This window comes from Tauraco erythrolophus, chromosome 7 (genome assembly GCF_009769465.1).
Source record: "Tauraco erythrolophus isolate bTauEry1 chromosome 7, bTauEry1.pri, whole genome shotgun sequence".
Classification (NCBI taxonomy): Eukaryota; Metazoa; Chordata; class Aves; order Musophagiformes; family Musophagidae; genus Tauraco; species Tauraco erythrolophus.
In genome coordinates this window covers 36,015,350-36,035,626 of record NC_141471.1, presented here as the reverse complement: position 1 = coordinate 36,035,626, position 20,277 = coordinate 36,015,350, and the positions used below count along the sequence as shown (strand labels likewise).

The 20,277-nt window shown below is 42.0% G+C and overlaps 1 protein-coding gene across 1 annotated transcript; it reads right to left on the bottom strand.

Annotated features, from left to right (window-relative positions):
* Window positions 1-10,320: 10,320 nt before the first annotated feature.
* IL6 (interleukin 6) lies at window positions 10,321-13,696 on the bottom strand. Its single transcript, XM_009978707.2, has 3 exons — window positions 13,253-13,696; window positions 12,871-13,017; window positions 10,321-10,512 (listed from the first exon to the last, which is right to left on the bottom strand). Exons 1-3 carry the CDS (start codon window positions 13,694-13,696, stop codon window positions 10,321-10,323), a joined length of 783 nt encoding a protein of 260 aa, XP_009977009.2.
* Window positions 13,697-20,277: the final 6,581 nt, after the last annotated feature.

Here is a 20,277-nt window from a genome sequence, read left to right as displayed (position 1 = left end):
TGCATTGTTTTTAAGTCTTTACAGAAGTATAACGTAGTAATTTCTTTATTACAGAAAGGATAACCCATTGTGTGATTTTTTTTTTTTGATTTTTTTTTTTGGTTCCAAAATATGGTGACATTCAAGCTCCCTATTTATCCCTGTTATGATGGTCTTTTGGGTAAAGATTCCTCTTTATCTTCATAGTAACCAGAAAACTGAGCTAATGTTTTAAATACTTCAGTATTCTTCGAAGATTTCTTGCCTGAATGTTGGTAAGCCTCTGCAGCTGGTCACTGTGCTGACCTGTATGTTTTTTTTACCCTCCTCTTAGATTTGTTCCTCTCTGGACATTAAGGATTGAGAGATGTGTATTTTTTTTCCTACCATAGTAGTAAAAAGTACTTTTCTGCCAAATTTACCTCTAAACACTATGTACGTTTCTGTAATTTGGGATGAGGTGGGAGCACACGACAAAAGTGCTGTGTGTGTGGGTGTATGCGTATATAGTGCTCTTATTGTAAGAGGAAGTTATTAATGTATAACTGAAAGAAGAGAACGAGTACACTAAAGAAGGTATATGCTTTATTTTTTCTCCAAAGTCTTCCTCTACGGAGTTGGGTTTCTCCCTTTTAACACTGAAACTCAAGCACTGAAATGGCAGCTGCTTGATTTCTGTTAAACAGAAGCTGCATTGGGTAGATTACTCTCTCCTCTCTAGAACTGCACAGGCTAGTTTGTATCTGTGCAGTGATTTAAAAAAAAATACTGTCTATTGGCTCTAAATTATCATTGCAACAAAAGTATTGTAGATTTCAGATGGCTTTTTTTTTAACCCCATAGATTTTCAGACAGGTTTTATGTTAATTAAATGTTTCAGGAGTGCAATACGCAAAACGCGGCAGTGGGTGGATGGACCCATAAACCAGCAGAAGTGTATTTCATGTACTCGATTGTGTGTCAGGCATTTGGGGATGTGGTTTGTGGGTCTGAACGAACCACCACATGGTTGCGCTGGCTGCTTTCCAAGAATAGTAGTATTTAGCAAGAGGTGGAGAAGTGTTCTTGTGTCTTTCATTAGAAGTTTTATGTAAGCGTGGATATGTCAAGCACAGGCCAGATTCTGTGACCTCACTATGCTGAAAATTCCCCTTAAAAGTACTTGTAGTTCAGGTTTTTTGAGACTTGGAATGACTGGATAAATATTGCTTATGTGGTTCTTACTTTTAAAATTTCACTTTAAGCATGTTGGATAGCAAGTTTTTGGTAATTCACTGCTATTGTGGAAATAAATGTAATTATTGTTCAGGAAATAAATGTAATTATTGTCAAGTATGGTTCAGGAAAGTCATTAGCATAGAACCTTTGGGTTTTGAAATTGAGGGAAAAAATGTCTTTTATAGTGCATACAAGTCAGGTTAAATTGAATGCCAATATGTAGTATAACATTTTTCATTGGTACCACCAGACAGTGTTTCATTCAGTATAGCACTCTCTCTGTAACTGAAAGATGGGTGAAACTCTGTAAATAAACACTCCTTTTTTTCCTCTGGAAAAAAAAAGCAGAACAAGCATTAATAGTAAGTCTTGGTAATTATTTATAAGGTAGCAAAAAACTGAATCAGAAAATTTTTTTTCAAGTTTGAAAATGGAGGAATCTTTGGTAGCAATGGCTTGAAATTACTTTGCAGTTATTGTCATTTTCACAAAATTCAGATGTGCTTATAGGAGCAGATCAGAGTTCTGTGAAGTTATACGTTAAACAGATTCCTATGAAAAATCTTAATTCCCTATCAGCAAATGTGCTAATTTTATCAAGACTTTTTTTTTTTTTGGTGGTGCTAGGGAGAAGAGGGCGGGTCTCTGGAGTAAAGCAGAGGGACTTTAATGTTTGTCAAGGCTGTGGGCTAGGGAACTTGAAGTAGGTGTTACTTGTTCCAAGTGTTTTAATCTCTAATTCTTGCCTTTCCATCTTTCTCCCAGTAAAACCTGAGTAAGTTTTATTTTGCTATCAATGGGAGACACTTCAAAAAGAACAAACATGAGCTCCCCCACTTCACTATTGATCTCTGTCAAATGAATCAGTGACTTCTGCGGCCGAGTGTGCATTCTTTCCTGTAGTGGGGTTTGTGATGCAGTCCTGCAAGACCATGTCTGAACTCTTAAATGTTGGAATAAAGTCAATAAGTGTAGTTTACTGAAGATCGAGCTGTGACTTTTACAGCTGAGCTCAAGGCTACAGTCTGAAATGTGTGAAATAAAATCATTGGTGCCTTCCTGTGTGCTGTGGAGATTGTACTAACGTTGAGATATCTTCATCTGATCTTACCTGGAGATAAGAGTTTTTTGGCTGCGTGCCTTGTGCCTGCAAAGTGGAGGTGGAGTGTGCTTATGGTTGCTTTAGTGTAAGGGAAATACCCCAGGTGGGAATCTGTCTCCGGAGCCTGTTACACCTTGTGACAAACAGTTGTGCACGGGGACAAGTGGAATGTCTCCACTTGGACCAGTCTTAGGAAGTTCAAAGGTTGCCGGGGTTCTTAGCTCACTGCTGCTTGCCAAAAACAAAGGCATCTTGAGGACTTTAATGCAAGAAGAATACCCTGTTCTCTGTCTTGAAAAATGGACATGTCTGTGGTCTTTCACATCAGGAGGGCAATATTTCTCTTTGTTAGAAGGTGCTGGTTGGCCTCTCTGCCTTCTCCTAGGAGTGTGTCAATGGCAGCAATGACTTTTGTTTGATCTTCAAGGGGTGCATCTATGAACGAGGGGTTGTCGTTAATCCAGGACTGAAGAAACGGGCTGTTTCTCCTCCTCCAGCCAGACTGTGTGTGAAATGCAAGGGAAGTGTCAGGAGGTTCTGATGGGCAAGCAGCAACACGGTATCCAGTCTTCCAAGTATCTTGTTTACTGACACGCTGACCACAACGGCTGGTGCTGGTTTTACCATTAAGGAATAATTTCTATATTTTCTATCACTTCTATATTTTCTTAAAACTACCTGTCCAATCATTATATTCAGCTGGAGTCAGAAGATCAGTTATGACCTGATGCCATTGGATAATCGTGGTGGGCAGCAACTCTTCAGCCCTCTGTTGCGTCAGCCCCTTCAGCAAAGCATCGCCTGCAAGCTTGGCTCTGAGGAGCTGCCCTCGGGTGTGGGCATAGCAAACAGTGCCAAGAGGAACAAAGATGTTGAGCTAAGAGATGGGAAGGGAGAAAGTTAGGGTCCTGAAAAGGGAATAAAGACAAGGAGGTCAGTCAGAAGAAGAATGTTTTCCATAACATTCTTCTGCAGAAGCTGGCTGCCTATGGCTTGGACGGGTGTACGCTTTGCTGGATCAAAAATTGGCTGGACGGCCGGGCCCAGAGAGTGGTGATGAATGAAGTTAAATCCAGCTGGCGGCCGGTCACCAGTGGTGTTCCGCAGGGCTCAGTGTTGGGGCCTGTTCTCTTTAACATCTTTATCAATGATCTGGATGAGTGCACCCTCAGCAAGTTTGCAGATGACACTAAATTGAGAGGTAGTGTTGATCTGCCTGAGGGTCGGGAGGCGCTACAGAGGGACCTGGACAGACTGGATCAATGGGCCGAGGCTAACTGTATAAAATTCAACAAGACCAAGTGCCAGGTCCTGCACTTGGGCCCCAACAACCCCCTGCAGCATTACAGGCTTGGGGAAGTGTGGCTGGAAAGCTGCACAGCAGAGAAGGACCTGGGGGTGCTGGTCGACAGCCAATTGAACATGAGCCAGCAGTGTGCCCAAGCAGCCAAGAAAGCCAACGGAATCCTGGCATGTATCAGAAACAGTGTGGCCAGCAGGAGCAGGGAAGTGATTGTCCACCTATACTCAGCACTGGTGAGGCCACACCTGGAGTACTGTGTCCAGTTTTGGGCCCCTCACTTCAAGAAGGACGTTGAGGTGCTGGAGTGGGTTCAGAGAAGGGCAACAAAACTAGTGAAGGGTTTAGAGAACTTGTCCTATGAGGAGCGGCTGAGGGAGCTGGGACTGTTTACTCTGGAGAAGAGGAGTCTCAGGTGGGACCTTATCACTCTCTACAATTACCTGAAAGGAAGTTGTAGGGAGATGGGGGTCGGTCTCTTCTCCCACATACTGAATGACAGGACGAGAGGGAATGGCATCAAGTTGTGCCAGGGGAAATTTAGGTTAGATATCAGGAAAAATTTCTTTACAGAGAGGGTTGTGAAGTATTGGAACAGGCTGCCCAGGGAGGTGGTGGAGTCCCCATCCCTGGAGGTGTTTAAAAGCCGTGTAGATTTGGTGTTGAGCAATACGGTTTAGGGACCCTGACAGTGCAGGGCGAATGGTTGGACTCGATGATCTTGAAGGTCTCTTCCAACCAGACGATTCTATGATTCTATGAATAAAGCGTAGGAAAAACAGTGAGAAAAAGGCATGCACATCGGACAAGGAACCACAGAGCCCTGTAGTGCTTGGTGTGTGACGCTGAGGGAGTCTTGGGAGTTTGGTGGTTTTCTTGGTCTTGGTGTGTGGACTGCGGATCTCCTGGTACTACGGAGTGAAAAATTAGTCCTTTTAGTGTCATCACTAAACAAGTGACAAAAAAAAAAGATATCTGGCTTTCAGTATAAATTTGTTTTTAATAAGTTAATCTACAAATCTACTTGTTTGCTCCAAAAACTCTTCAAGGCCTGGCCAGTTGTGAGGTAAAAACGAAGCTGAAAGGAAACTGGGAACAAGTATTTAATTCTGCTGCAAATTCCTGATGTAGACGTGGCTAGTATAAAGTCACTGTACTGTGTCTCATCACAGCTATAAAACAGAGGGTGTGTGGTTTTTTCTCTTGGACTAATTCATCAGCAACCTGTAGCTTTCAAACATGTAAACTCTGCAGACCAAAGCAATGTTCCTAATTTTGCCACAACAGGCCCCAGTGTTGGCAATGCGTAAAACCTGTCCTTCACTACTTTGTATGGCCGTCTTCAAAGTGGCCAGAGATGACAAAATGCTTCTTCAGATGTATTTTTATTGCACTGTGTTGTAAGTGAAACAGGGACCTAACATATTGGTTTTCATCAGGCAAAAGTGCTAAAAAAATAATGTTTAGCCTGGATATTTTTGGAAATAATTTCATTATGGACTTGGAATTTAAGCTATGATGATAGTGATGGTATGTTTGGAAATAAAAGCTCATTACATCTTTTCTCACTGCAGGACTAGAAGAGACCACATCCTTGTTAAATGTCATATGACTAATTTAATTTTTACAAGTGACTGCTTAATTGCAATTTTTAAATACTTTTCCATGATGATGTGCAGTGCAATAGCTGTTTCTTGGTTAAACTTGTGGGTTACATGCATTGTTTCCTCGTTATGCTTATGTTAATTCAGGATTAGGGGATGGGTAGGACAGAGCCAGATGCTTATCTTTTAAGTGGAAGAGGGTATTCACTCTCTGATTCTTTCTTCTGGTTAAGGAATGCATTCCAAGTTTCTGTCAGCAATAAGTTTGAGCAACTGCAAAGCAGTGAGCAGTTATTAGCCTGAGAAATGAGATAGCCCAGATTTCCAGTTATGTTCCAATTCTGTTTCTCAGGGTCCGCTTGGTTCTCATAGGTACTCCCCAAACGGTGCAATTCATGACAGTGCAACCTGAAAGCAGTCCCTTTTCAGCCAGACTGGAAGATTGCCTGTACATCTGCCTTCATCCCAAATGATCTCTTTTCTAACAAATTCCGTTTTCTTTTACAGTCCTGTCCCAGGCTACTGAGCTATATGGTTAGGAGGGATATAGGTCTTGCAATTTCAGGGACATCTTTGAACTTCATTGTATTTGTTAATGCATCCTAATGTGAGATCCACAGGCACAGTCAATACATGGTCTCTTTTCCCTTTACGCCTCTTCCCAAATTGTTAGAAGTGGAAGGGGAGACAAAGACTGTTGCTGTGCAGTAGTGACGGCATGGTAGCTAATGTATCTCTTTTGAGCTGAGGACAAGACTTTGAGCTTTCCCTAGGTGATTTTACTTTTGCGTGTGTGTAACACTTCTAAGTGATTCTCTCAGGCAATAAAACCGTTAATATAATTTCCTTATACATCATATTGCATATATTTATATGGTACAGAACGTAGAACTGTATCTGCTAATGTGTAAGTTCAAAGGGATAAAGAATCAACTAGTCATAAATACATTTGCTGTTATGGAAACCAGTCAGAATTTTGCACTCGGTACAGTTGAAATGGAATAAAATCTTGAAAATACTGTGTTAGGTAAGCACTGTCTGGTAGAAATAAATATGGCAGGGCAAATCAAGTCTCAATTGTCTGAAGATTAATGTTTAATTTTTTAAAAAATAGGTATTCTCATGGAAGATTGAATCTTCTTCAATTCCAATCACTGAATAGAAATTCAGATTTCAAAATTTCTGTAGTGTGTTCTCTGATGAGACCACCAAAGTCAGTCTTGAAAGTATTCTGAGATTTGGTTAAATATGTTTAGATTACAGAAATTAGTTGATTTTTGATAACAGTTCAGGAAGGAAATGGTACTTCAGTGTTGGAGCCTGCAGAAGTTGCATTTTCTGGTGATGGGGGAGTGGATTTTGGTTTTCCTGTTACCAAGAAAAAAAGAAATTCACTGAGAGATACCAGAAGTTGTTATCTAATCATCTGAAGCAAGTGTTTACAGAAAATTCCCACCCAATATTACAAGATTTGTAGTAATAAATATATTTGGCAGCACTTCTTGACCCTTAGGATACGACTTTGATGTATGCTGTTGTATACTTACCTTTCCACCATTTCATCTTTTAAAATGAATGCAGAAAAGATTATTGGTCACAAATAATGGTGGCAAACTTAGGGGGAAGTTTCCCATCGGGCTCAGCCAAGTTAATGGCTCTTTACTGCTGAAAAGTGATCCTGATCCTCTTGCTTCACTGGTGATGTAACTCTTCCATTGCTTGCAGCATCAGTTCTGTCTTGCTAACCACACTTGCCATCAGCTGTTAATGAAACCTGTGAAGGTGCTAGAGATGCAGGCAGTCTCTTTCGAGTAGCTGTTGTTCTTTCTGCCAAAATTTCATGTTTACATCAGTGCATAGGCTTAGTGGGCAGGGGATGGTACTGCAGCCTGGGCAGTGGGTCAGGCTGAAGTGTTTCCTTTATTTCTTTATTTAAAAAAAAAAAGTTTCTTACATGTCTCATAAAAAAGTATGGTTAAAAAGATAGAAAAATGATACTTCAGAGACTGTCACTGCAAACAAAATTAGGTAATATTGCATTACAGATTATTTTAGTATTGGGTGCATTCTGTCTTTATTTTTTTTCTCTCCTAGCATTTTAGTGTTGTGTCCACAGCACCGAGGAATATTTTGTTTCTCATCTTTAACGCTATCTCTTAATACTGTGGGCTTTTCCTTGCATACTCTAGAGTGTATGCATGCTTTTTAACATAGCTTTACTCTCTTCCTGTGTTGGGAAAGCAAATTCAGGATGAAGGGAGTTAATAATCTGTTGAGCATTCCGAAACCTCTGTGTGAGGTTAACGAGTAGGGATGCAATGGGAACATGGGGAAGGGCTAGCTGGGATTTGCGGGGAGAGGCTGGTCCTGTACAGCAGCAGCCAGAACGCTGCTTTGCTGGGTGGTTTCCTAGTTTTTATAGGAGATTATTAGGAGGCCTTTTGGGTTTGGGATTTTTTTTGCCCTGCTCAGTGAGTTAGCTGTCAGTTAGGAGGAGCTGTCTTCAGTAGAACTGTTGAGGTACTTCATTGTTGCTAAAAGTAGTACAGTTATTTTTGAGGATTGATGTCTAAGAGTTAGGAACACTCAGTTTTATTATTATTCTAGTTTTCTTTGTGTTTGCACTGGTCTGCCAACTAAAATAAATGTCAATGTGTGCTTATTGATGTAAAATAGTTTCTACACAGCAAACTGGAAAAAGGATACTAAGCTGGTTAGTTTGAGAGGCCTCATAACATGCTCAATAGTGTTTAGTTCTCCTGTGACTTGCTATGAATTCTCCACAGCAAGTCTTCATGTGCCACAAGCACTAGTGAGTATAGATTTCACCAAGTGGTTCTTATCCTGGGGGTAGTCTCTGGAGTTGCCACAGTGACAGCAAAACGATGGCCAGCAAGGCAACTGCTGCGTTGAAGTACTGTGAGAATTGTGGGTGGCTGTGGAGGAGCCATAGGTAAAATGATGGCAGCTCAGCAGCAGCATCAGTTGATACCCTTCACTCCAGGAAGGACTTGAAAGTTCACCTCGCCACCCAGCAAGTAGTAGTCTTTGCTGATCTTCTACATCCTAAAATGTAGAAGCATTTACATCTTTACTAGAATTGCGGACAACCTGGGATGGCCACCAGCTGAAGGGTACCGGTGGGAAGTGTGGATGCTTGTATTTCAGTTGCGTGAGATTTCAGTACCCTGTATCTTAGATGTTTCCTGGCATTCAAGGAGGAAACTGATGTTTGTTTAGCTGCCGTGTATATGGTAACAGTGATCTCAGGCAGCCAGCCACTGCTGGGAGAGGTGAGACCAGGAGATGTTTTTCTTTTTGGTCTTTCTTTCTGTCTTTCTTTCCCCCCCCCCCCCCACCCCGTTCTCACATAGTAATAATAAAGTCCTTAAAAGGTCCAATGTGGGATCCACATTTGTGTCTCATAGCTGTTAGGGACATAATAAGGGCCAGAGTGGTCTCTAACCAATGGTCCCTAAGAAAATCTCTGTGAAGGTAAGCTGTGAAAAAGCCAAACCAGGCTTTTTGTCTATGTCTCCTAGAGCATGTGCCAGGACAGCTAAAGTAGGATCTTCTGTGGTTTGAGGAAGAACTTATTTATTGTAGACATCTTAAAAGTGACCACCTTGAGGTCTCCTCATTCCTTCTTGAGATGTTGCACAACTCAAGACATTGGTTTTACCATATTGGGTAAAGTCATGATTCAGTTTGGTTTGAGCCTCAAGTTGTGAGCTCTGGGTGGACTGGTCACTGTTCTGGCATCCCCAGTAGCGGAATGCATGTGTGGACGATCAGATCGCTCAGAGGAAGGGGAAAATTTAGTGACATCCTTATCCACATTCCAGGGCTTGCCTTTTATCTCCTCATCTGCACCACTGTGCTGCAAGAAAGCGTGAGGATAATTAGTGTTCCATCCCTTGTAGGGACAGAGCTCGAGAGGCTCCTGCAGCTTGCATCCCTTGTGCATGCTGTGAATTCCTCTGAGTTTGGGTGTATGAGGTGCCCGCACAGCCACAGTGAAACAGATGGTACAGCTAAGGAACATTCCAGTGGTTTGCTACTCAGGCTAAGGACCCGTTTTGTTTTCCTCTACAGCGTTGAAGGACGTGCATTCATGTTATGTGGCCTGTCCATGCTAGCGGAACATAAATGACAAAAGACAAATGCGTTAGTTTGTCGATGGTCATTGACAGCAACAGTATGTTGATTTTTATCACCTAAGGAAAGAACCTAAGATTTTTTTTTTTCCTACTTCTTAGGGGAGGGGGGGAGAGATGTTTAATCAAACTTGGAAGGTTCCTGACAGTAATAAGTCTATTCAGATGATAGTATTCATGTCAAAGCTGTTAATGTGATATCTTACCATTTTATTTGTTTAAGAGGGATTGCTTGACTTGGAAGCGGATGCTTACAAACAATTAAAATTTGTATGGAGTGTTCCGTGTTAAGTAGAGGGGACTCACTGTGCATTTCTCAGGTGCAATGATGCTTTATCGTGTAAGTGCCATGTTCAGTGCAGCTGGTTCCTTTATATTCCATTTTAAGAATTATGTGTTGATCAAGCTGTCTGTGTATGTATGCTCTATGTAGATAAATGACCTAATTATACAGATAAAATTTAAATTCTTGAAAGTGGTTATTTTGATAATTGCAGGTATTAAAATCGGATATATTAGAGTTCCTTAGTCTTATTTAATAAGTTCCAACAGGTTATTCAGTTGTGAGGTTTTTTTTTAAATCAGCTTTTATTTGTTCTAAAAATAGAAAAAGTCATAAATACCATCTCACAAATACTTTAAAAACATAAGTTATACAAAAAATTTTTGTCTTCTGAAAATATTTTTTGTTGAATACATATTAAATAAGTTGATATTCTGAATAGTACCATTAGAAATGAAATAAAATACGTCCTTTGTTTAAATTATTTCTAAATATTGAAAATATAAATAAGAAACATTAGAAATGAATAAATATTTTAAATACAATAAATAAGTTCCTAGAAGGAAATGAGAATAAATGCAAATCATTGTTACTATTTCTGGTTCTTAAAACAGAACAACACTGTCATCTGCCACGTGACAGATTTGTAGTAAAGGATTGTGCCTGAATTAAAACATTCAGACACTGATACTCCTGGTATTTTTCAAATAGCGAACGGCCCTCACAGTTTTCTCCATAAACGAAGTAAAGTCGCGGAGGATGAGGTGAGTGGTGATTTTCTCTATCCAGGTCTTATCGGACTTCAGCTTTTCGTGGAGAGATTCCTTGGTAGCTGAGTCTGGGATGATTACTTCATCGGGATTGATCACCTGTGAAAAAGACAATATTGGGGTGTCCTGGTCAAAACATTGTAGCTGAGCTTGTTGGAGAGTATTGGTTTGTATGTGTAGCGCGTTCCTGACCAGCTGCGTATCCACCCTTTCTGCACTGCAGATGACAGACCTCCCCGGGACCTGCGCCTCCCTGCAGCCCTGTTTCTGCGGTGGGGTTTGAGGTGCGTTGATGCCTGCTGTGATTACCGCGGAAGAATCAAAGTCCAGCCCACACTGTTTGTTCTGGTTTGAATGCAGCGTCTGGCGCCGCGGTCCGACGCGCTGCGCTGAACAGGTCAATGCACCTCTCCTGCTACCTGCCGACCGCGTGGTTGGTTGGGAAGGTGCTGACTGTGATTTGTCCTGACCTGTGCTGGCTGCTGCATCCTGAGTCACAAGTTAATTAGATGACTTTGGAGTGCTCTCACATTCTGTAGTAGGTTAACGGTTTCCAAAGATGTCAGACTTGTTTAGCTGCTTAATTCTCACTTTCCAGGCATTTAAGCACGTGGGAGTCTAAGTGTCACCAGCTTTCACTGGTGTGTGGGATCCTGACTGCAAGATGAGTAAATGGAGTTATGTACCTAATGCTGACTGACAGCGCAGGGCACTCAGTAGCCAAATGCCTTTTAAGAACTTGTCCCGTAAAGTGGGTTAGGCAACTTCTGAAAATGGGAGTTACTCATCCAAATCATGGAGCTGTTTTAGATGATTTGGGGTCGAGAAGTCTAGCAATGATGTTATCTGCTTGATCCTGGTTTTGGGATCTCTCCTACCCTTTATAGGTGACAAAAGCATGCGCACCTCCTTCTGGAACATCTGTTTTTTGTGAAATTCTGTAAGATAACAAATATTTTTTCTGTACTACTTGGAAGTAGATTCCTTTCACACAGCCAGTGTGAAAATTAACCAGTTACTGTATAACTGTATGCTGTTACACAGTTACTGGTATATCCAGCTCCTTGTTGCACACTGAAACAGTTTGTATCTGGATATCCAAATAGGTATTGTGCTGATGGATCTGGCTGACCACAAGTGACAGATTCTGTCCTTGCTCTCCTTGCCTGAAATAGCAGATAGACTTCTCTCATAAAGAAAAATTTCCAACCTGGAGATCAAGACTCCTCTCTCTCTCAAAAACTCTGCAGTTTCTACAAGTACAGGTTTTGCTTTTGATCTCTGCGTTTAATTCTGCCTCTTCTAATTACCTCGATCTTACTATTTTTTTTAAAAAAAGTTTGTCTCCTCCAGTTATGAAACAAACTTTCTGCAAACTAAGATATCAAGTTGGAAGCCAGTAGTCAGTTGCTGTCTTACAACGGGACTATTATTCTTAGCTAGCGCAGTGTGAAAAAAGCAGTTCAGCTCCCACTTAAAGAATGATGGAGATAAATAAATATGTTAGGAAAGGTATGGCAAGCACACAATGGGCTTTTTGGATGCCAAGAAACACTTTGAAGGAAAGAATGCCCTGAGGTTTCTGCAGTCCTTACTCACCTGGGTGGTTCTTACTCAGGCAAATAGTTTCCCTGATGACAAAGGAAGTATTCATTTTAAGGGTTATTAACATGAGTAAGAACTGCAGGAATGAAGTGAATTTTTGAAGTGTGATCTCTCAAAGCTCTCCAAAACATAGAAAACAACTGTCAGAAATTAATAGCACTTAGTTTACCGAATCAAAAGACAATCGGGTATATGTAAAGAAGGAAGATTTTGGGGTTTTCTCATTATAATTCGAATTAAAATGTGTGCTTTTAAATAGGCAGCACCTTTTATTTAGTCAAGTTTTTAACTTATGTTCAGAATTTAACTGTCTTCCTTGATTTTTAAGCTAGCGATATCTCAGTAATACTGTACAGCTTGACTTAAAAGTTTGTTATGGAGAGTTTTAAAGATTAATGATATTGCAAAAAATGTATTTACTTTTATTTATGTGAGGGTTTTTTTTTTTTAAATACTTATTTCTGCGTCTTAGGGGATTGCTACATTAGAAGGCTTGGACTGAACAGGAGTTCCACAATTAGGAACAAGCTCCCTGAGAAATTCTGTCAGCCAGGCAGCATTAGTATATTTGTTCTTAAAACGATACGATGCGTTTAATTGTTGGTTTGGAAATTAGAAATTACACTAGAAAGTAGGAAGAAGAGTTGTTTCTTTAAGAAAAGGAAACAAAACCTTGTAAAACCTGTTAGTCATAAGGGTAAGTAAGTGTCTGAGCATAAGGAACCCATCACCTGTTTCTGCTGAGAGAAACGAAAGTGGGAAACGTTCAATTTCACATAACGTCCTGTTTCTCTGACTACACATCAGTGCTAAGCCATAACAATTACTGGAGTGAATCTAAATCCAACTCACCATTTGTCTTATGGTACCTGCCAGGTGCTCTGTGCTATAGCACAGCGATTCGACGTTTTGCTTTTCACTAGTAAAAGTTTTTTTTACGTATTCGAGATACGTCTGAAATGTATAAAGCCCGCTGGAGATTTTCCTCAAGCATTTATCCTGAAACGAGAGAAAGGTGAGAAAGTCACTTAGAGCTCAGAAGCGCCTCCGTCGCAGCGTTGCGCATGCAGCCCAGGTAAGCGGATGATGCTTGTACGGAGCGTGGAGGTCTGTGCCGTGCCAAAGCCAGCTGGAGCCGGCACAGATCATTAGGTCGACTTCCACATTTATTTGGAGCGGGCGAAAATCGCCCCAGGTAAATAGGATTAGGTCTGAAAGGAAAGTGGTTCCTTGCCTCATCGAAGCCGGTGAGCAGACACCCGTCTTCCTCCGTCACCTTGGGGAGGTTGAGGTTGTTCTGGAGGAGCATTTCCATGCTGTTCTCGCAGACGGTAAACTTCTCGCACATCTGGGGAGAGACACCGAGAGGTTTCGTCGCACCTCGGCCGGAGGCAGCCGCCCCCGGGCCGGGTGTGTGCGAGCCGCCGGGCCGCCCCGTACCCACCTCCTGCTGCAGCTGGGCCGCCCGGGCGTGCAGCAGCCGGGCCAGCCGCACGCAGTCGGGCAGCGCCGCCCGCCGCGCCGCCGCCTCCTCCAGCTCGGCCTCCCCCGAGGAGTCGGCGGCGGCGGGCAGCGGGCCGGCGGCGGCCCGCGGCAGCAGCAGCAGGAGGAGCAGCGGCGGCGGCAGGGCGGCGGCGGCGGCGGCGCGGTGGCGGTCGGAGCCCTGGAGAAACTTCATGGTGCGGCTCCTCGGCTGCGGCCCCGGCCCCTTCTCGTCGGCGAGGCTGGCGGGTTGAATGAGCTCCGGGCATCCCTGAACGTGTATTTATCGGGGGGGCTTCGAGATTATTCATGGCCTGGGAAAATCCGGCATGAGAACACGGGGGTTGTGCGCGGCGGAGATCGCCGGGCTTGACGAGGCGCTCGCCCCATCCGAACTGGATTGTGAAACGGGGCGGGGGGGCATGAAGTCATCGCGCTCCTTGCATCGTAACTCCTTGAGGGCCGGGCTGCCGCTGCCGCCACCGCCGCCGGCTCACCTGGCCCCGCGGGGTCGGGGTCGGGGCCAGAGCTGGAGCCGCCCGGTCCCGCTGCAGGCAGCCTCCGAGCCTGCCAGCTCCAGCCGAACGGAAAGTCTTGGAAATTATACATACCTACCTACCTAGGTACACGCATTCTTTCTATAGTTTATGTATTTTCATATATTTTAATATTCCAGTGTGTTTTAATGTTTTATAAAGTTTGTGTTGTGTATATTTATCTCTATAGTTTAGCTATTTTTATTATTGATATATGTGAAACTAAATGCACGTGTTTAGGTGCTGGGTATGTATATGTGAGTTGCCCCTCTCCCTGTGAACTACAACTGGGTAGGATGAAGTACATCCACGTTCATTCACTTCAAATGTGCAGGGAAGGGACCCCTGCCAGCTCCTACAGCTCCCAACAGGAGGATGGCTGCAGGAAATGCCACGAAATTCCCTGTTATCTGCTGCCTTATCTCTTTCTGCCTACCTGGGAGGTGTGATGGGAATTTTAACCTTTCCCAGAGGGACTCTTCACCCAGGGCAAGTGTGCCTATTCTGAGTCAGACTGTGCAAGGCACGCTGACATTGAACTTTTGGAATGTCTTGAACTGATTTTGGCCAAACTGACTTTTTTTTTTTTTTTTTAAGTTAAATCTGTGCTGTTTTCTTATGTAAGGGAGACCAGAGAAAGACCTGATTCTGCTCTGGGAGATGCTAATGGAAGGGCACAGTGTGGGGAGAACAGAACGTGGGGCATAAGAGAGATGATAGAGACATACAGTGACTGAACTTGAGTGTCCTCATTTGGACTCTCCCCTTTAAAAAACACAGGTACCGCTAATTCATGTCCTAAGAACAGGCTGGATACAGAGCCTTAGGAAAGTAGCTGGGTACTACTGGTTTTTGATTTAGTATCCCATCCTGCCAGTAGCAGAAAGGCAACTGCAGTAATTAGGCCCAGTGGAGACATATTAGTGCTGAAACGCAAGTGTGAAGGGGCAATTTTCAACAGCAGCAATCCGTCTCTGCCTGGTTCCCTGCGTGTGGCAGAGGGGAGCCGTAGCAATAATCTCCTCTGACGTTAGCTCTCCCTTACCAGGTCTGTGGCATTAGGCATAAGAATAAAGCATACTGCTAATGGTATGTTTGACTAGTATTAAATTAGAAGATCTGATTGCAGGTGCCAAAGGATTAAACCAGCCAGACCAGAAGAGCTCAGTGTTCCTGACAAGCCTGGTATTTGCCTTCTGAAAACCATCAGGGGCAGATACAGCAGGGACAGGAACTCCTGATAGCACCTGGATGTACATGTCTTGGAGAGGGATTTCCTTCCGCTGCTCGGTGGTTCATAGGCTGTTACCTGCAGAGAGCCCAACTTTTCTTTTACGTAACCCAAGTGAAAATACTGACTGTTCCTAAAATCGCCAAAGCTTGGTAGAAGACTACATGTGCTTAATAAAGTCTTTTCAGCAGACACTCCATAAGTTAGTTTTGTTTGTAGCTCTGTAATTTTTAACTTTGTTGTCCTTTTCTCCTTGTGTCATGAAAATGTCTGTTCCTTAGCAGTTTCCAGAGAACCTTTTTGTGCTGATCACTGTTATACAGGAATCAGTCTTGCTAATGTGTGTAGTTACATCTTCAGAGTGAAACAAAAGCAAATTTCAACTGTTGTTCCTCATCTAAAAGTCCCTAAGCCTTTGGTTACTATTGTGTCCTTTTGCATTTTAGGGTTTTGTTTGCTCTTTTATGTGATTGTACGTGTGACTTTTCAGAAGTACAAAGTATACTTACATGCTCCAGTGAAAGTCATTAAATAATGCCTTAGAAACTCAGTTTGATAATCTAGGACAAAGCACAGCATTCAAGGGAAGGAGGAACTCGAATTTACACAATAGCATTAAAATACTCCTGCTATTACTCTAGACATTTCCTTATGGAAAACCACTTTTTTAATTGGGACTGCACATAAAAGAAATACTTTGTGCTGATCTACCCGTAATAATGTTTAAAGTTTGGGGAGGGCTTAAAGGGGCTTAATGAATCCACACTGTACTACACTGATTCATCAGTATCCACATTGTTCAAAATGTAGTAAGCTCTGAGCAAACAGCACTTGCTCATGAGTTAGCTACAGGTCAGGAGATTGGCCTGCTGGTACTTTAAAATGTGTGAGTAGTATTACTGAGACTCAAAGGTATAATTTCTAGATACAGAGGGATTTCTGTCCTGCATAGCATCTTTGTGATACTGCAGAGGACTGTTCCTGTATCCTTTTTTCTCTATTGTTCTTCATTTCACTGTACAGGTTAATTCTTTTTTTTTTTTTTCTTGTTATTTGTACTATAAACCAGATGGCTGCATCCTGGCATACAAAACCTTCCTAAGGTGAGATTTCAGAAATTCTCAGTGTTTATCCAACTTTTTCTTCTGTCTGAGCAATGGACGTTACTACTGTACATTTCTGTGGGAGCAGAGGAGCTAGTTCTGAATGTTTGTATAAAATTACTGTCCACACATGAAAATTACTCCCAGTTACAGTCGAGGGTGAGTTTATAGCCAGGGAACCAATCCAGGATCATCCCATGTGTCAAACTATGTTTTCTAGGATCAGTATGGCAACTCACAGACCCATTCCAGAACAAATTCTGCGTCTTCTAGAGTTGCTCTGCCTGGGATCAAGCCCATGCCACTTTTGCTCCTGATAACTTGGGAGATTTGCAGACAGGAGGCTGTTTTTGGGATAGGTGTGTGACACCAGCGTGGAATTGCTACTGCCACTGAAAAATTCAACAGACTGCAGAGCCATCATGGCCAAAGCTTGTCACCCCTCTTCTGTCAGCTATTGGGCACATGTCTGCAAGGAACCCCACCATGAGCCGAGGTAAAACCCAATGCTACTGGTAGCAGCTGGAGACCTGGCTTGCTGAATGCTGTTAGCCAACTAAGTGGCTATATAAATAGCATTCCTAGATGGAAGAATAAGGCTTTTTAATAACGTAGAAGAATTACTAGGGTTGCAGTATGTTCCACTGATATATTTGTGTGTTTGGTTTGACTGGTTTTTCTTTCTAATAATCTCCAGTATTCTACAGTAGTAATACAAAACATTAATGTTTATTCGGAGATTATGACTTCAGATTGTACTGTTGATAATAAGAGGAACACTGTTGATAATAAAAGGAATACAGCTAAAAATGTGTTCTTCTGTAAAAGCGTTAATTTGTGCGTGGAAGAAAATACCAATGGTTGGCAGACTGGTCAAGAGGGATCAAGACAATGACTAAACAAATAACTTCCAGATGTCTTGAATGAGGTGGAAAACTGATGTCCAGTTCCCCTGACGTATTTTTGGTTCAATCCCTCAAAACTTGGAATGAGGGATCTTGAGTTCCTACAGATCTTGTAAAAAGCGGAGATGAGCTCTTTGTAGTCCATCGAGATGTGAACACTTCACCCATCCTAGAGCTCATTTCTTTTAAGGATCTTTATATTGAGCATTCACTGACATTACAGGGTCTGTAAATGCTTATGTGCCTCTCCTCCACATTTTCTAGAGTTTTCATGATACAAAGCATTCGTAGTATCATCTTCAATGCTCTCCATCAAAAATCCCAAGCTTCTAAAACTGGAATTTTTTTTTGCCCATGCATTTTCAAATAAATGGTCACCACTGGCTCCACTAAGAGCTTGAATGTGTGTTAAACCAAGCTGCCCTGTGCTGTATTTGAAGTGAACAGGTTGAACAGGCCATTAATATTCTGTGTTCATGTTTCTCATAAGCAAACATTGCTTTGAGAAACTGCATGTCACCAAAGGGCACTGGTGCACTTGACTAATGGCCCCTTGCTTCTGCAGCTTTGGAAGTTCATTGGTTCTCTTTTGGTTGTTTGCTAGGGAACTGCAAAGTTGTTTGGGGATTTTTTTTGTGAAAAGCTATGGGCATTGTGCATTTTTCTTCCCTAAAGGCAGACTTGCATCATTTTTAGACTAGACTAGGATGTGTAGTAATAGACTTAATTTTTTTTCCTTGAGTGTATCATATGCAAATACCATGAATTTCCATGCCTTAAGCTAAATCAGAGGTTTAGGGGAAAAATTCTTATTTAGCTTTAATTGTGTCCTGATTTTCAGCTTCATCTGCTTAATCTTGAGAAGAGAAATCATGCCATGGTCTTGTCTAGTCAGCTTCCAGACTGGCAGGTATGCAGTCCTAGGTGAAAAAGGTCCTGGACATAACTATTCTTGGGCAATATCTGAATGCCACAGGTCACTTCAAATAGACACATCTCCTTCAAATCAAAAAGACTGCAGAGATTTTAATTCTGGAATGGGAATACTCTAACACTCGCCAGTTAACCTGGATTTGCACTATGAGCACTTTGCTGCTGTGGCTGTACTGATAAACAGCACTGGGAAGTGATTCCACAAGCTTTTCTCGTGGAAAGAAGGTAGCTCTTGCTTTGTCTCCATTACGGCGCAGCGTGCCAGGTGTGGCAGTTGATAACTCTTCACAGGGCTGCACGAGGCACCAGAGCAGAGAACTGGCTGAGTTAGAAATACTGTAGTGGCCTTTTGTCTTTCACAAGCACGATACCTGCACACTGTTATTTGGCTTGTTTGTGATCATCACCCACTACGGCAGCACGCTGTTTTGACAAGGATCCCATTTTACAAGTATTGTGTTTTAACTTATTGTTAGACTGTGCTTCTATAGCAAATCTCTGTCCTCTTTTAAAAAGAAATTGACTGTAAATTCTACTTGTGTTTAAGGAACTTCTTGGTTCCCTTTGAGCTTTCTTCTAAGCATGAAAGACGAAAATTAGAAGAAGTCGTGTGACAAAGAAGAGTGAGGTTTTTCATTCATCGGGGAAGATGAAGCAGCTGAAAAGAGAACAAAATGAGGAGCCTGAGTGTATGGGAGGTACTGAATGGTATAAGTATTTATTATCTTTATTGTTTGCTATTCTTAACATAGTACCTTAGATGTAGATTGTATTTTACAAAGCATTCAAAAGGCAAATTCTTTCTCCGAGGAGCTTGCTCAATGCCAAAGGAAACCAAAAGAGTGTCAATGTTTATCTATAAAGTAATCACACTCATGAATGCATACCATCTACTTCAGTTCAGTAAGCATAAGATCTATTTCACTCTTACATAAAAGTTCGATGTGTTGCTCAATGAGACATCTGTAAATTTAAATGTGATTACCCTTGTTCTTGCCTAATTTTTTTTATGCCTGTAATCTCTTTATCAGGCTATTGTCTTACTCAGGTTGATGTTTAGCTGTGCATCCTTGTTCTGCTTTTCCTGGTGATAGCCTTTCTGTGACATTGTAAATGACGTACATGTAACTCAAGTCACTTAGCAATATTTTTGTATTTTTTCCTGGATAGCAGCAGTCTCTTTCTGCACTGAAAACAGAAGTTGGGTGGTATCAGCAGTTATTTTTGCCACTGTATGCAAGATAACGCAAGAGATAGTACTTCTCATGCTTCGGAGAACTCTAGTTCTACATCAGATCTTAGAATAGGGAAATACAGCTAAATATGGGTAGATGTAATTTATATCTCATCTGGGTATAATGAGACACGTGGACTATCCAGCTGGAGGGCTGTCTTTTACATATGTCATAATGTGGTAGTACTGCTTAACAGGGCTGCTGATAAAAGTATTGTAACTCCATCACCAGAATCGAATGGAAGGCTTCTGTATGTTCCTTTCAGGAGGCATTTCATTAGCAGCTTATATGTGTTGGAAATTTTTCTTAGGAGATGGGTAACTAGAAAACCAAAATGCAGTATGCACCTTCAATAACTGTTGTGAGGTTTCATGAAGGTTTTCTAGCTCAAGGATCCTGTAGCGACATGGTGGAGCTGCTGTGGAGTTTGCCACTTTGGTTGTACATTTGACCTTACAATCTTGTTGGGAAACCTGGATATCACTACTCAGAAAGTGCCTTACACACTGGGGTTTGCGTGTCGTTCTTCCTTTCTGGATGAGTTCTAGCAAACTCCTTGATTGTTCTAAACTAAATTTGTGAAAGGGAACCTACTTACTCTAGCGGAAGCCCTTTCTAATTACATGCCAGCACATTATAATAGGATTAATAGATTGTGCTGGATCTGTATTCTTCACTCTTCCCACATTGCTGTTATTGAAGCAAAAGTATCCTGGGGGCCAGGCTGCTATAAGGACTTTGATCTCATCATCAGAAGATTCAAGTAGTCTAAGTCCAACTAGATTTTTCCTTCAGATGGCCAATTAGATGGTCTGGTGCTTTTTATTTAGATTG